Source organism: Portunus trituberculatus, chromosome 42 (assembly GCF_017591435.1).
Source record: "Portunus trituberculatus isolate SZX2019 chromosome 42, ASM1759143v1, whole genome shotgun sequence".
In the NCBI taxonomy this organism is placed as follows: domain Eukaryota; kingdom Metazoa; phylum Arthropoda; class Malacostraca; order Decapoda; family Portunidae; genus Portunus; species Portunus trituberculatus.
This window is the reverse complement of record NC_059296.1, coordinates 28,606,369-28,622,730: the sequence shown is the minus strand read 5'-3', so window position 1 is coordinate 28,622,730 and position 16,362 is coordinate 28,606,369. Positions and strand designations below refer to the sequence as shown.

The 16,362-nt window shown below is 38.6% G+C and overlaps 2 protein-coding genes across 3 annotated transcripts in view; one reads left to right on the top strand and one right to left on the bottom strand.

Annotated features, from left to right (window-relative positions):
• Positions 1–348: 348 nt before the first annotated feature.
• Positions 349–7,006, bottom strand: LOC123517664 (RNA-binding protein 7-like). The gene is made up of 2 exons (XM_045277983.1): positions 6,813–7,006; positions 349–2,526 (listed from the first exon to the last, which is right to left on the bottom strand). The coding sequence occupies exons 1-2, from the start codon at positions 6,900–6,902 to the stop codon at positions 1,711–1,713; spliced, it is 906 nt and encodes a 301-aa protein (XP_045133918.1). The 5' UTR covers positions 6,903–7,006; the 3' UTR covers positions 349–1,710.
• Positions 7,007–14,081: 7,075 nt separating this feature from the next.
• Positions 14,082–16,362, top strand: part of LOC123517661 — a 65,666-nt gene continuing 63,385 nt past the window's right edge. For both annotated transcript variants that reach the window (XM_045277978.1, XM_045277977.1), the window contains exon 1: positions 14,082–14,230. The gene's annotated coding sequence lies outside the window, so the exon portion shown is untranslated. The remainder of the gene's footprint in view (positions 14,231–16,362) is intronic.

The window sequence follows — 16,362 nt, the reverse complement described above, 5'->3', positions numbered from 1 at the left end:
CCTGAAGGAATTCGTCTTTCAAACACTTATTAAATATGTGGTAAACTTTTAAACAAAATATTAAGTGATAAACTCTGGAGATGATTGAACAGTGGGTCTGAATACAGTTTCAATAGTTACCACCTGAAACAAAAGTCTTCATAAGGTATAAAACATTTCAAGTTACTTTGACCTACACACATTAGAAAACTCTACTTAATTTTTGTCCTTGTAAGCCTCTCTCTCAATCCATTCTCCCCAAAACATTCCATTTTCTATATGCTTCTAGTAGTGTCACTTTCTTAACTTGCCTTGACTTGTGTATCAACTAAAACTCATTCATGATGTCCACCAGGATTACTTCTAATAATTAAATAATAGATTTAATTATCCATACATAATAATCTCCCTGCCTGTATTAAACCTCTGAGAGGTTATCATAGCACATCCATTCTTGGGCCTCCGAGTCTGTAAAATTTATACACACTACTATCCATCAAATATTCCAACACACGTCATAATGCAACACTGCAACTATGCCAAATGCAAAGACAAGTTATATGAATCTGTCAGTAAACATACAAACACAAGTTTGCTTGTTTAATAATAGATCAATGTTTGCTTAGATCAGAATAAAGGGAAACAATGGGTGAGAACTGCTGGAGCCATTAAAGGATACAATTATTTACAAAAGATAACAATACTTATAAAAGTAGTTGTAATCTTACTAAAAAAATAAAGCTCCCCATCTGTCATATGAATGCAAATACTACGTAATTTTAGTACATCTGCACAATCAAATGTTAAAGAAAATATTGCATAACCTTTCTAAATATAAAGAAATAAGAAGTAGACAATATGGCATACTAATAAACCTGAATTGACATAAGTTTTGTATATCATTCAAAGTCAAATATTAGAATTTCATAAATAAGCTCTTTTCTGTGTTAATCTATATGCATAAAAGATAAAATAACTCTGTATATTTCTCCTTGTTTCTTTGTTTTCAGTCATAACTTAATCTCTGGCCTAGCTATATGTTATTAGGGATACTGTAGTCTGTCTCTTCCTAAGTGGCTCCTGGGTCTTAGTCTGACTGGTGGGCCAGAGAATGTGTGGTTGTCAGATCTTGAGGAAAATTGTAGTCTAGCCTTGTGAGAAGTGTGTTGATGAATAGAAAACAAATATTATTCACATAAAATCAATTATATCATCAATATGCTACATTATGTTTTGAAACCAGGAACCACTTTAAAGTAGACATACTATAATATTGGAGGAAGCACAAAAATAATTCCCCACTTGAACAAGAACAGTGCATTATAAAATTGAGTGAATACCTAATGTCTTCTTATCATATCTACATTTCAAGTAAAAAAATAAATAAATAAAATTAAAAAAATAAATAACTGATAACATAATAAAAAAATAAATGGAAAAAACATAAAACAAAATGAATAGGAAACAGCTACAAGTGCATAATTTTAATAAAGTCATGGATGGAAGCAGTAGTGAAACTGACACTTCCACAACATTACTATGTAGGCCATGAAACACTATGAATCCATTTTCCAAAGAAATGTGTTGTCAAAATCTTAAATCAATAAATACAAATGAGCAATAAACACAAGTCAAAGTGGTTTGCAAAATTGCTATTCCTTGCACAAGATTTGAAGGAAGATACCCTTGATAAAACAGTGATGATTGCAACAAAGGAGGTGACACATATTATCATCGGTAATTCCTGTTGTCATAGTGCCTGCCTGAATTCCTGTGATTGTCATATTTGTTGTGGTAAGAATCACTCCTGTGTCTGTTATGCTGACCACCATGTCTGCTGTGATTGTCATTGCTGTGGGAGGAGCGATACTGGTTGTGGTGGTGATGCTGCTGCTGGTCTCTATTCTGTTGTGGCCCTAACCTATTGAAATCAAAGCGGCCTGTACTGGCTGATGCATTCTGCTGATAGGAACTATGCTTTCCATAGTCATTGGAATAGTCGTTTCTCTGATATGGACTATTTCTGGAGTAGTTACCTTGCTGGTATGAGTTGTTTCTGGGAGAATTATGTTTCATGTATTGATTATTCCTATCATGGCTGATGGACCCATGTCTGTCAGAGTAACGCTCTTTAGGAGCATTGAGAAGAGGATTTGCTGAAAGGGGAATGGGTTGATAGGCATTCAGTAATGCCATTTGCTGCTGAGCCATTGCCATGATAGTCTGATTTGGCAATCCAAGTAAGCTGGGAGTCTGCATGAGTGCCTGCTGTCCACAAGGCTGTGAGGGTCCTGAAAAGTTCTGGGCTACACCAAAGTTTGGATCAAGGGAGTGAATGCCTCCTGGACCACTAGCCCGACCCTGCTTCTGTAATTGTTGGTGATTCCTACTCTGCACTCTCAAATTCCTCCCATTGACATCTATGTCATTCAGAAGCTCAATGGCATAAGGAACACTAACACTATGGCGAAAACAGATGAAACCAAAGTTTTTACTTCTTTTTGTTGTTTTGTCTTGTGGTATCTTCACATAGTGAAGTGGTCCAGCCTGTGGAAACAAAAGTTAAGACTAGAATATGAATGAAGTTTTCTCCAGCATTCCTGAAGATATTTCTAATATAAAACCAAACAGCATGGAGTTTAAAATAAAACATGATGATTAAATATGGTTCACACTTACAATGAAATTGTGAAACAAGTTAGTCACCCAAACCAAGATTGGGTTGTAACTCAAATCAGTGGCAATGGTTCCATGCATATAGCTCTGATGTCTTATTTTTCAACAACTTTTTTTCCAGACCTTCACAAAATTCACCGTATATATATATATATATATATATATATATATATATATATATATATATATATATATATATATATATATATATGATATGATGGTTTAAAGTATCAGGAAAAATGCCTTCAATCCTCTAACCCAACAAGGTTAGGGACCTGTAGAATATGGGGCTTTTGGGTGGGATAAGATAAAAGCAAGTAACTATTTTCCGGGGAGTGAATGATCAGCATTACCTAAAAGAAGACAAAGAGGTGACCACAATCAATTAGAACACACCTCACAAAGCACATTCTGCAATTATAATACAAAAAATGCATAACAAATTTCACACCGTCGAAAAAATAAATCACTACTGTGCTTTACATAATCTAATGTAATCTAACCATATTTGATGGCCAATAAGATGCACCCACTTTTGCCAGACAATGGAAAGAGAAGGAAAAAAGACAAATGAACAGATTTAACTTCTGAATATGAAGTGAAGGATTTCATCTGATATTTGAAGATGATTATTAGATCCCAATATTTTTCATTTAAAAACTTTTCATTTTTTTCCACAAGTATGTAAGGTAAGAATGTTAAAAGATGGATGCAATTTTTAATTGTATTGTATGAAAGTATGTCCTACCTCAAGGAGTAATGGCATCACACTAAAGAACACAGCACAGTGAAGCTCAAGATCACCGACACTGACTGCATTTATTTTGGTTGATACAATGCGTGGTGCTTTGTCACATGGCAAATTCTTCCTGACTGGTGTCATGGTATGTGAATTACCAGAAAGTATGACCTATTATATATTGGTACCTTGAAGGAAGGAGTTGTTTTGTGGTGTAGTACCAAACATCACTTTGTTTACATCCATGAAGATGTCTGGGGTTTGATTTTTGAGGCTCAGTTGCCATCAACCACCATCTCAATACTGAACCTTGGCCTCATAGGATGCAGGGTCATTTCCTGAGACTTTGTTTGGAGAAAAAGGTGTGTCTTATACAAATACAGTAACTTTACCCTACAGAGGAGGATAAAGCTTAGTGGCATGAAGAAGGAACTAGTGGAATAGGTTGTGAGTGGCCAGTAAGTCCTTAGTTTTCTGATTATCCACTAACACATAAACAATTTCTTGGTAATTGAAATCACAACTGCTGCAGCTCACTATTTCTGACAAAGTGGCACTTGTCTCTCAAGTCTCCTTCAACTGGCTCAGATAATTATCAAATGACCTAATATTTGACCAAACCCCATTCCCACTAAAAAATACAATTGAGCTCTGAGGGCATGGAAACATTCATTTTACCTTTTGATCTCCTGTATGAGATATTTAAATCAGTGAACTGAAGCTGCTAGAGTTTATTGTGCCTGTGTATTCTTAACCCCTTCAATACAGGGACACATTTTAACCTTGATATTTGTGTACAACTAGACCATTTTATTGATATTAGGAACGGTCCATGCAGTTCAGAAGATTAACGGCCAGCCTTCACTATTTTAATCCCCTACAAAAGTTTCTGAAGCAGTATAAGATCACCAAATAGTAAGCAGAATGAATATAGAAACATGTCACGGTGCTGAATGGATTAAGGCAGCAAGCAAGGACCCTTCATGGATGTGACAATAAACAAAAGAGCATCCATAAACAAACATTCTTTTATGTAAGACGGAAAATCTGGCCAAGGGTAACAAGAACGGGTAAGCAACAAAAATAGGCCCACTTAGATGCCAGTTCCCAAGTAGGTCCAAGAGAGCTAGCCAGAAGAATGGGATGAATGTCTTAAAATGTCCCTCTTTAATGAGTTCAGGAAAAGTTATCTTGAACTCCTTTGGAAAGTGTTGAATACCATGTGGAAGGCAATGTATGGCATTTACATATACATACTCTAAGCACTACATTGTCACTATCGCCACAGTCCAGTTTGATAATGGATTTTTTTGCTGGCACGGAATTGATTTTTTTCTAGATTTCTGTTATTACTATTGCAGGAAGTGCCTTCAAATCTAGTTGTGTAGTTGCAATGTTTTAGGTGATTCTGGTAATTTACTCTCCGGAGAATACTTGTTTTCGTCTTACCACACCTGAAAACTGCATTTCAACAGGTCCACAAGCAGGTTGGGTTAGAGTTGATGGCAATTTTGCAATACTTTATATCTTGCTATATGTATACAGTGGGTTTTGTGAAGGTCTGGAAGAAAACAGTTGAAAAATAAGGCACTAGAGTTATACTGGACCACTACCCAATATCCTCAGGTAGCCTATCACTGATATACACCATCTAAAAACACGACTAGCTACCTCAAAGGGAAAGCCCTCACTCTCTTCAACAACAAAATGGAGGCAGACATTAATGAGAAGGCAGGACAGAAATACCCCCAGAGAGAACCAAACCACCAGCCCACACACCACTTAGGCTAATGTCCCTCCTCAATGCCAGCCTGTTAGACAAATGCCACAAGACTTACAAAAGTCTAACAGCAGTCATTCAAGACAATACTGGTTGTTCTGCAGGAAAATCAAAGTACCACTAGGACAAGCACCTGTGTAGAGTCCACACAAACCATTGGCACTAGACTACCTACACCTCACAGTGCTGACCAACCCCTCAACCTCTCACCAGACCAGGCAAACCTCCATGAGGATGCTGGGACGGGAAACAACTGTAGAACACTTCGGCTCTGGAGATTCTTTACTTTACATTTTTTTCTATTACTTTTAAATAACATCATAAAGTGACTGCCACTGTCCTAATATAGACATCCCTCCAGCTGTCCTCATTTCTCGGCTTCCCCTTCCCAGCTCTTTCACTCAGCTGACGGGACATGGCAATGAAAATATGACAACCAAAACTAACCCAGGTTATGCTAGCTAGGTCAGGAGAAGTTAGTTTTGGTAATAATACGTTTATTCCCACATCCCGTCAGATGAGTGAGAGTTGCGAAGGGGGAGTCGGAAAATGAGAACAGCTGGAGGGACAACTTTATCAGGACAGTGCCTTTTTTCTTAGAATTAACCTCCAGCACTGCCATAGTATAGATATCCCGTCACTTACCTCTCAGGTGGCGCAGTTTGGAGAATGCCATTAGTCGCCAGACCTGTTGCCAGTCTAGCGAAAGAACTCTCCCACAACCTCTCTCTCTAGATATTTTATTTACAGCATTGTTATCATGATATTTTGTAGCCCGACAAGGAAGAAGAGCAAAAACAATATCTCTGTTACACTATTAGGGCATGTGTGTGAAACAATCTCTCTCTCTCTCTCTAATCTAATTAAAGCGGACCGTAATCATGACTTCTAGATGCACAGTACAGCATCGTTATCATGATATCCTGTAGCCCAACAAGGGACTAGGCCAAAAATGATATCTCTGTTACACTATTAGGACGTGTGCAAGTGAAAATCTCTCTCTCTCCAATCTTATTAAAGGTGATGGAATTCATGACTTCTAAATGCACAGTACAGCACTGTGATCATGATAGACTGGCAACAGTGTATATCTGGCTAAGGTCTGGCAACTGCTGGCATCCACAAACCACTTCAGCTGAGAGGTAAGTGATGGGATGTCTATACTATGGTAGTGCCTAATCTCCACCAGTAATTTCTCCCCATATAGACTGGCGTACCTGCAGAATTGCCCGATCACTTTTATTTTTTTGTTACTTTCCTGTCAGCCTAACCACACCAATAAGGGAGAGCCAACCAGGTGAGTGTAACAAATATAAGGTGAGCACCACCACCTCGGCTAAACCATGCACCACCACATGGACTTCACCACACACCACCTCATGGACTTCACCACACACAACCTCAGCTACACCACACACCACCTCATGGACTTCACCACACACCACCACACGTACTTCCCCAAAATACTGTACAGCTTCTACAATACTGGACCTTTCACGCATCAACACCACCAGTGATTAGACAAGGACGAGTAACAACATCCTGAACTATATAAAGCACCACAGTCACAACAGGAAGTCGCAAGGCCACAACCACCACACCACCGCCGCCGCACCGCCACACCGCCGCCACCATTACCTGCAGGAACAGCTCGTACAGGATCTCCTCAGTGGTCACCTCCGGGTCAAAGTTGCCCACCCACACTGTTCTGCTCTCCTCGTCCTCCATTTGATCCACTCTTGCCGTGTCAATCCTCCACAGCAAAGTTCTAACAAGCTCGAGGCTGTTGTTGTTTTCCTCCGCTGCGAGTCAAGCGAGCCTCCAAAAAGTACACAATCAAACCAGTTTCTTCACTTATTTATTTATTACTGTCAATTTTGCTGGTTTGCTTCATAATTAATTGCTGAATATTTTTTTTTATTAGAAAATTTTGTTTTTTTTTCAATGTTTTTTTTTTCTTCTGTATGTGAAATAAATCAACTGAGACTCACGACGGAGTGGTACTAAAATTTGTTAGATGAGGTGAACCATTGCGAAAAGTACTATTCTTCACTATGGACCCGTAATATACTTTTCCCATGTCAGCAATCCCACACGAGGCAGCCCAAACACGGCACAACACACCCACACACACACCACACACACACACTTATGAATGAGAGCTTTAAATCAGTATTTAATGAAGAGGAAGAGTTCATAGAGCTAAGCAACTAAGAGACATATAGGAAGGATTAAGAAACGTTGTGGTGCAAAAACAGAAAGTTGGAGAATTACTAGAAAAAAGGTGGTTGTAAGAAAGGCAATGGGGCCAGATGGAGTGTCAGGATAGACACTGAGAGAATGTAGAGAACAACAGATGGAACCAATTTGGGATGTAATCAACAACTCTCTGATGGAAGAGAAGGTACCAAAGGAATGGAAAAGAGCAAATATAGTCCCGAGATACAAAAGAGAAAAAAGACTGAGCCCCTAAACCAGGGGTTCTCAACCTGGGGTTCGCGTACCCCCAGGTACGGTACTTGAGAAGAATTTTGGGGTACGGGCAGGTTTCTCAAAATACTTCAGCTTTGAATAACTGCAAATTTGTTTATAGTATACAATGTGGCCTACATGTGCTAGGCTGGATGTGCCCTTCACTAGAACCAGGACACGTTAACAACGTTAACAAGGAAACTCTTGGAGTAATATCATTTGAGAGGAACCTCTCTTGGATTACAATTGCCACACAACCTTGCAATCCTATGATATTTATTCCGATTTATTATTTTATATGTTATTCACACACACAGTGACTTATTTATCACTATCACTAGTTGGAAGCTGCAACTAGCTGGAAGCAACACTAGTTCACTGCCATAATGATCGAAAATTGTCTGATATAGTCCCTTTTTGGTAGATGTATTGAATGTAAGTCACATATAGTGTCTCCCTGTGAGATACCAGTTCCTTTTGACACTACTTCATAGAAACATACTAATATTAATTAAAAATGTTGTCTGCTCCACATATATAACACAAATTAAACTTAATAAACTATTAAGTCAATAAAATAAACCATGCATTTATTTTTACCCTTCATGACGCTGCATTGTGGGAAAGGGGTACGTGATCAATACTGAAAGACTTCGAGGGGTACATAAGATTAAAAAGGTTGAGAACCCATGCCCTAAACTATAGACCAGTGTCACTAATTAGTGTTGTGGGAAAGATCTGTGAAATTGTTATTAAAGAAAAATGGTTTGAATATCTGGAGGGAAATGAAATAATTAAGAACTCTTAATTTGGATTAAAAAAAACGAAGATCATGCAAAACGAATTTACTAATCTTTTATACAAGAGTACTAGATGAAGTACAAGGGAGAGATGAGCAGGTTGGCACAGTGTATCTAGATATTAAGAAGGCCTTCGACATAGTACCACGTAAAAGACTGCTGTGGAAAATAGAACCCATGGAAGGAATACAGGGAAATATCTTACACTGGATGACAGACTACTTAACAGGTAGGGAAATGAGGACAATGATAAGAGATACCCTATCAAACAAGAGCACAATTACCAGTGGCGTACCACCAATTATGTTCCAAGTATATATTAACGATAAACATACAAGAGGGTTTGAATAGTTACATAAATTTATTTGCAGATGATGTGAAACTTTCGAGAGTAATAAGGAACATTGAGGACTGTATGGAATTGAAGAAAGATATTGACAAGATAAGGGAATGGAGCCAAAAGTGGAAATTAGAATTTAATACCCGGAAATGCCATGTAATGCTAATGGGTAGAGTAATTGAAGACCTACGTGGGAATATAAAATGGGAGAAGTGATTATAATGAGAAGGAGTGAAGAGAAAAACCTAGGAGTGATCATACAAGACACCCTGACTCCAGAGAGACACATAAATGGACTATTTGCTTCAACATACAAGACGCTAGCTAACTTCAGGGTGGCACTCAATTATATGGATAAAAGTATGATGTAAAAGATCAAAACCACTCTGATAAGACGTAGATTAGAATATGCAGCAGTGGTATAGTCACCATACAGGCAGAAAGACATCAAGATACTAGAAAAATCCAAAGGACCGCAACAAAGATGGTCCCAAAAATAAAGGCTCCTTCCTATGAAGAAGGACTGAAGGAAATGGAACTGCCAACTTTGAAGGATAGACAGGAAAGAGGAGACCTAATAACGATGTATAAGTTAGTGAACCGTATGAAAAACATAGACAAGACCTGGTATCACTGAAGGAGGATGGAGATAGACGAACAAGAGGGCATTTCAAGATCATAAGTCAGTGTCTGAGGAACACTGAGAAGTTTATTTCTCCACACAGGACGGTGGACATCTGGAATGGATTGAGTGATGAAATTGTAACAACAGAAAGTGCGCACAAATTTAAGGAAAAGTTGGATAAATATGGATATGGAGACAGGTCATATAATATTATGAGCCCCGTTCGAACCTTGTAATATACAACTAGTTAAATAGAACAAGGTAAACACACACACACACACACACACACACACACACACACACACACACACACACACACACACACACCATTTATACTCTTGATTAAGATAATAATAATGCTACAACAACAACAACAATTGTTGTTACTATTACTACTACTACTACTACTACTACTACTACTACTACTGCTATTACTATTACTACCAGAACTATCACTACTACCACTGCTACTACTATCACTACCACACCACCACCACCACTACTACTACTACTACTACTACTACTACTACTACTACTACTACTACTACTGCTACTGCTGCTGCTGCTGCTGCTGCTGCTACTATAGAGCATACTTCCTTACACACTTCCGTTTCGCATTCTTTTCTCCTCCTACAACACTTTTTTTATTTCATTATTTTACTGTGGAGAAATACCAGATAATGGTCTGAAAACCGTGGACATTGAATGAAAAATGAAGGGAAGAGACACTGGAAGGGCGGGGGCATCGTCTATGTCACAGTGTGATAATGTGATGGTGGGCACAACTGAACGGAAACATCACCATTGTCTCATTTAAGGCACTTTGTGGTTATTCATCCATATTCGGGATTAATTTTAGCTTTCCTACACTCTCTGAACCTGGACACACACTGGGAATGTAGGTAAACACTGATGGACTGACCCGGGGGGAAGGCAAGGCTGATGTGCCCATGTGGCCCAATATTTACGTATTTATCTAATTAAAAAATCGATATATGAAAGAAGGCGCTCAGATTGGAATGCACTACTTTTTCTGACGCAGCAAATATTTAAACAAACACCCAATATATATATATATATATATATATATATATATATATATATATATATATATATATATATATATATATATTAAAAAAAGCTTTCTACACATAAACAAAACAAATTTCTCATCGTATAAAGAATTTTTATTTTCTATTTTGGCAAAATAAACATAGAAAATAAAAAAATACGAATAGCTAGACTAGATATCACCGGATATCATTATTTGGGTCATGTTTCTCATATTTCTTTAGTCTTACACCATACATCAAAACAATCCCAGGCGTGATAATAAAAAAAGTATATTTTTTTGCAATGATCAATCAGTTTGGTCCGGGAATTAAGAAAGCAAATTTTTCGTTCCTCCCTTCCCCCTTCCCGTCCCCTGTCCTTCAAATGGAAAAAAAAAAAAAAGTGCAGAAAAGAGTTCCGGTTGAGTTGAACGATTTAGTTTTAAGAAGTGTTTTGATCCTTCTCCCCCCGAAATTTTGTACAGAAACACATGTTTGGATGTTTGGAGGGTAACTGTGAAAGCCCCATCACCTTATTTTGACAAGACGAATCAAATAACATCAACTGGGTTAGAAAATACCAATAAAATATTTCAAGTACTAAACTACATCAGAGCTTAGATGGAAACACGTACTGATACTGGGAAAAAGCGGCTGATTTAAGAATAATAAAAAAAAAAAAAAAAAAAAAAAAACATATACAAAATTTACCAAGTCTAAAAGATTGGATGTGACTGAAGAACAAGTAAAGATGTCTCAGAGTGATTGATGATTAGGAAGACATGTATCAGGTGGCAGTCATAGGGTTCAAGCTTCTCCTGGCCTATTTATTAAAAAAATATAAAAAAAACGCGGTGACTGATAAAGGACATGATTGAAGGCAAGGATAACACGTCCAGCAAGGTCTTAGCGAGATTTCTGTCAACACTGAGATGACCTTCTAATACCTGTGTTATCGTTTCAAAGCCACGCCGCCACAGTCAGACTCGCCCCGATAATGTCAAATGGCAGTGCCCCGCCAGGAAATGAGTCAGTGGGGTGGCACTGCAGGACATCGAGGGACCAGATGTACTGTTGCAGCAATGGTTGTACCGTAATATTGATAACAACAGAGCCAGGTGACAACAACGACTACAACAACAATAATAGTGATGGTGATGATGATGATGATGATGATATTGACAGTGATAATGATGATAATAATAATAACAACAGTAGTAGTAGTAGTAGTAGTAGTAGTAGTAGTAGTAGTAGTAATAATAATAATAATAATAATAATAATAATAATAATAATAATAATAATAATAATTACAAAAACAGCAATTATTCTATAGATAACAATAGAATATTAGTAACAAAAACATCAATAACAATAACAGTATATAAAAGTACACGAACGATATCAAGAAATGTTGCTGTTGTTGTTGGTGGTGATGGTGGTGGTGCTGCTGTTGTTGGTAATTTCTTATGTATTTAAGAGAGCCACTATTCAAGAGAGAGAAGAAAAAGGGGGAGGGGGAAAGAATATGAGAAAAATGGCCCGCTTATTGCCAGTATATGAATGTCAGATAGAATGGTAAATCTAATATTAATAATGAAAAAAAATAAATAAATAAAACTCAGATGTATGTCTTGAAAACTTCCTCTTAAAAAGGTTTAGAACATGGGAAGGTGGAAATATAGAAGCAAGAGGGAGTTCCAGAGTTTACCAGAGAGGTATGAATGATGAGAGTACTTGTCAACTCTTACATTAGAGATGATGGAATAGAGTCGAAAGAAAGAAAGACTTGTGCAATGAGGCCGCGGGATCAAGGAGAGGAGACATGCAGTTAGCAAGGTCAGAAGAGGAAATGGCATGCAAATAACGGTAGAGGACAGAAAGAGATCCATCAGTGCGGCGATGATAAAGAGGCCGAAGACAAAGTTACAGAAGATAAATTGATAAAGAAAAGACGTTTGATTCCACTCTGTTTAAAATAATATAATCATATAAGTGTAACCTCTTATCCTCTATACATGAGCCGATAAGACCCTAGGATCTGTACAGAGCTAGCAACTGCAAGGTGAGAAAAACTAGCAAAGACGATTCAGAACGTCTAATTTCATAGATGCTGTTTTAACTTTAGACACGGAATATGAAGTTTCCAATTTAGATTATGAAGTAAAGGACAGACCGAGAAAGTTCAGTGTAGAAGGAGACAGTTGAGTGTCATTACAGAAGAGGGGATAGTTGTCTGAAAAGTTGCATCGAGTTGATAGAAGAAGGAATTAAATTTTTGAGGTATCGAACAACATTAAGATTTCTCTGCCCTAATCTGAAATTTTAAAAAGATCACTAGTCAGATGTTCTGTGGCTTCCCTACACGAACTGCTTACTTCTTGAGTCCCTGACGGGTTGGACATCCATGAAAAGACGTAGAAAAATGCAGAGTGGTATCAGCATGAGAGTGGATAGGACAAGAAGTTTGATTTAGAAGATCATTGATTAATAATATGAAAAGGGTGGGTGACAGAACAGAACATGAGGAACACCACTGTTATAGACATAGATCACTGACCGTCTACCACAGCAGCAATAGAACGATGAGAAAAGAAACTTGAGATCAAGTTGCAGAAAGAAGGACAAAAGCCATAGGAGGATAGTTTTGAGATCAAAGTTTTGTGCCAGACTCTATCAAAAGCTTTTGATATGTCTTAAGTCAACAGCAAAAGTTTCACTAAAACCTAAAAGAAGATGACCAAAACTCAGTAAGGAAACCCAGAAGATCACGAGCAGAGAAGCCTCGACGGAAGCCATACTGGCGATCAGAGAGGTTGTGAAGTGATAGATGTTTGAGAATCTCCTGTTGAGGATAGAGAGAAAAAAAAAAAAAAAAAAAAAAAAAAAAATTTCAAGATGCAGGAAAATAAAGCAACAGGACGGTAGTTGAGACTAAAATGGTCAGCTGTTTTAAGAAGAGGTGGAATGTAGGCAAACTTTCAGCAAGAAGGAAAAGTAAAAGTAGATAGACATAGTTGGAAGAATTTGACTATATAGTGGAAAAAATGCAAGCACGGAGACACACTTCTACTACTGCTACTATACACTACCATAACTTGTACTGCTACCATTGCTGTTATTGTTACTACTGCTGCTACTGCTACTGCTACGATTACTACTACTACTACTACTACTACTACTACTACTACTACTACTATTATTACTACTACTACTATTACTACTACTACTACTACTACTACTACTACTACTACTACTACTACTACTACTACTACTACTACTACTACTACTACTACTACTACTACTACTACTACTACTGCTAACAATAAGAGCAGGAACAACAGCAACATTCAAGGACGCGTAAGCAATCCTGTTGCTGACTAACTAAAGAAGTTGATTAAGAGTACACAGCGATTTTCTTCGTGATAAATTGTTTCGTTTGGTCAGTCGATCTGGACAGGGACAGTGCGAGGCTTTCCGGGTGCAGACAAACGCACGCTTGGGGGAACGGCCTTGTTTGCGTGCCCATACTGAGATGGGAGGGTTAAATCTTGGTCAACAAACCCCGGGTAGGCCAACCAACCAACGTGAGCGACGCGGCAGCCTTCGCGGGCCGGTCGGTCGGAGAGCCTCAGTTTACTAGTGGCGGTGGTTGAGACAGGGTGTTGCGTCTCCTCTCCCTTCGGTCTGACTGGTGGCATCGCTCGCCTCGCTGAGTGCGCTGACTCGTTTTACCCTCTCGTGAACACTTCTTATTGCACGTTTATGGGTAAGTGCCGTGGTTAAAGGCAGCTTCAGAGCATGTTAATGTAAGTTCAAGTCTACGTTGCCAGAAAGGTGCGAAAAGCTTAGATTTAAACCAAAATACTTACACCACCATAATCTGCATGTAATTTAAACCCGCAGAGCACGACACCGTAAGTAAGGAGAGTCAAAGCTCCTTATTTTAGGTGTCTACGGTGTTCCAGAGAGGATTACAACACAAAACACACTCCCTATGTACTTTCCATACAATACTTAAATGAAAAAAAGTGACGAAAAGCGACAGTGCTGGTGACAAAGAACAAAAAAGTATTCTGCAAGGTGGCTCTGTTTGTGATTTTCCTGGTGATAATGGTGATGGATGCTGCTGTTGTTCTTTTGTTGTGGTGATGGTGGTAGTGGTGGTGGTGGTGGTGGTGCCCCGCTAGTCATGCCCCTTGGCACTCCTGCCCACCAGCCTGGAGGAAAGTAGACACGGGGAAAGGGAGGGAGGGAGGGAGGTAAGAAAAATGGAAGTAGTCATTACCGACAGTGGACTTGACTCGGTACGTTAGTCACGAGAGAGAGAGAGAGAGAGAGAGAGAGAGAGAGAGAGAGAGAGAGAGAGAGAGAGAGAGAATCATACAGATGTTCTAGACTCATAAAAATACAGACAAGTGAGGTAGGGGAAACAGACACAAGCACACACACACACACACACACACACACACACACAGACACACACACACACACACACACACACACACACACACACACAGACACACACGGAAACATTCTTAAAAGGTAACGCAATTCAAGTTTTCACGGAACAAGACAGTGCGAGGAACGAAAGCGATGAACCAAAATTTTCCTTGACTAATTAACAAAAACGTATATCCTACTTGGAATTCTCTCTCCCCCCTCCCTCTCTCTCTCTCTCTCTCTCTCTCTCTCTCTCTCACACACACACACACACACACACACACACACACTGCCCATCATCCACCACCTTAATGACGTCACAGGTTCTTAAGTACAACGCTGCCCTTCCCGACAATGACATGGCGAAATAACGTACGTGTGTGTGTGTGTGTGTGTGTGTGTGTGTGTGTGTGTGTGTGTGTGTGTGTCGCCCCAGGGAAGCATCTGCCAACACCCGTCACGGAAAAAGAGATAATGATAGGATTACGATGATTACGGGCATGGTATTCCTGATAAGGCTTATGGGCTTTATGAATTCTCTCTCTCTCTCTCTCTCTCTCTCTCTCTCTGGTTCTTGTAAACACTTTTTTTTTTTCGTGGCTAGTGTTGCTTTTTTTTCTTCGTTTAAAATAGATACCCAGTGTCAATTTTATCATCAAATATCAGCTTACTTTACGCTGACACACACACACACACACACACACACACACACACACACACACACACACACACACACACACACACACACACATTAACGAAAAAAAAAGTAGAAGGAAATCTCACGTACCTCTAGTGTAGCTTCTGGCAAAACTCTTAGTGACAGGTGTGGCGTGGGTAACTTACCTGTAATTAGGAGAAATCAGTTAAAGTAGAAACCTGGTCATTTCTATACTTGAGCATTTCACATTCCATTTCATTTCATTGACTTCTGTTGCTGAGTTTCTTTACATATTTTGCCTTTGTATTTTTTTTTTTTTTTTTCGTCCTATCTTCTGTCTTATTCAGGTTCAGGTTATCTTGTTCCTGTTCGTCTTCCCACTTTATTGTTTAAGGATTCCGTGTTTGTTTTCTTTCAAGGTGATGTAGTTTTCCTGTTTTCCTTTATTTTTTTTTACCATTTATTTTATATTTATTAGTTACTGTTTTTTTTTGTGTGTTTGTTTGTTGATAATGTTCGGTTGATGAAATATCTCATACTTTAGTAAATAGACCCCACCACAAGGAAAATAAGGATGAGAGAGAGAGAGAGAGAGAGAGAGAGAGAGAGAGAGAGAGAGAGAGAGAGAGAGATAATAGTGCAACGTAAAATAAACCTACAGTATACGTGATCAAAACAACTGATATTCACTTTCCAACACGTGCCATCAAACAAACACACACACACACACACACACACACACACACACACACACACACACACACACACACACACACACACACACACACACTAACCAAACA

Bases quoted from the DNA above. Each gene is read 5' to 3' on its own strand.
- LOC123517664 (XM_045277983.1), bottom strand. From the start codon at position 6,902: ATGGAGGACGAGGAGAGCAGAACAGTGTGGGTGGGCAACTTTGACCCG. The intron at 2,527-6,812 runs GTAATGGTGGCG...TTGTTTCCACAG, and splicing joins TGTACGAGCTGTTCCTGCAG to GCTGGACCACTTCACTATGT.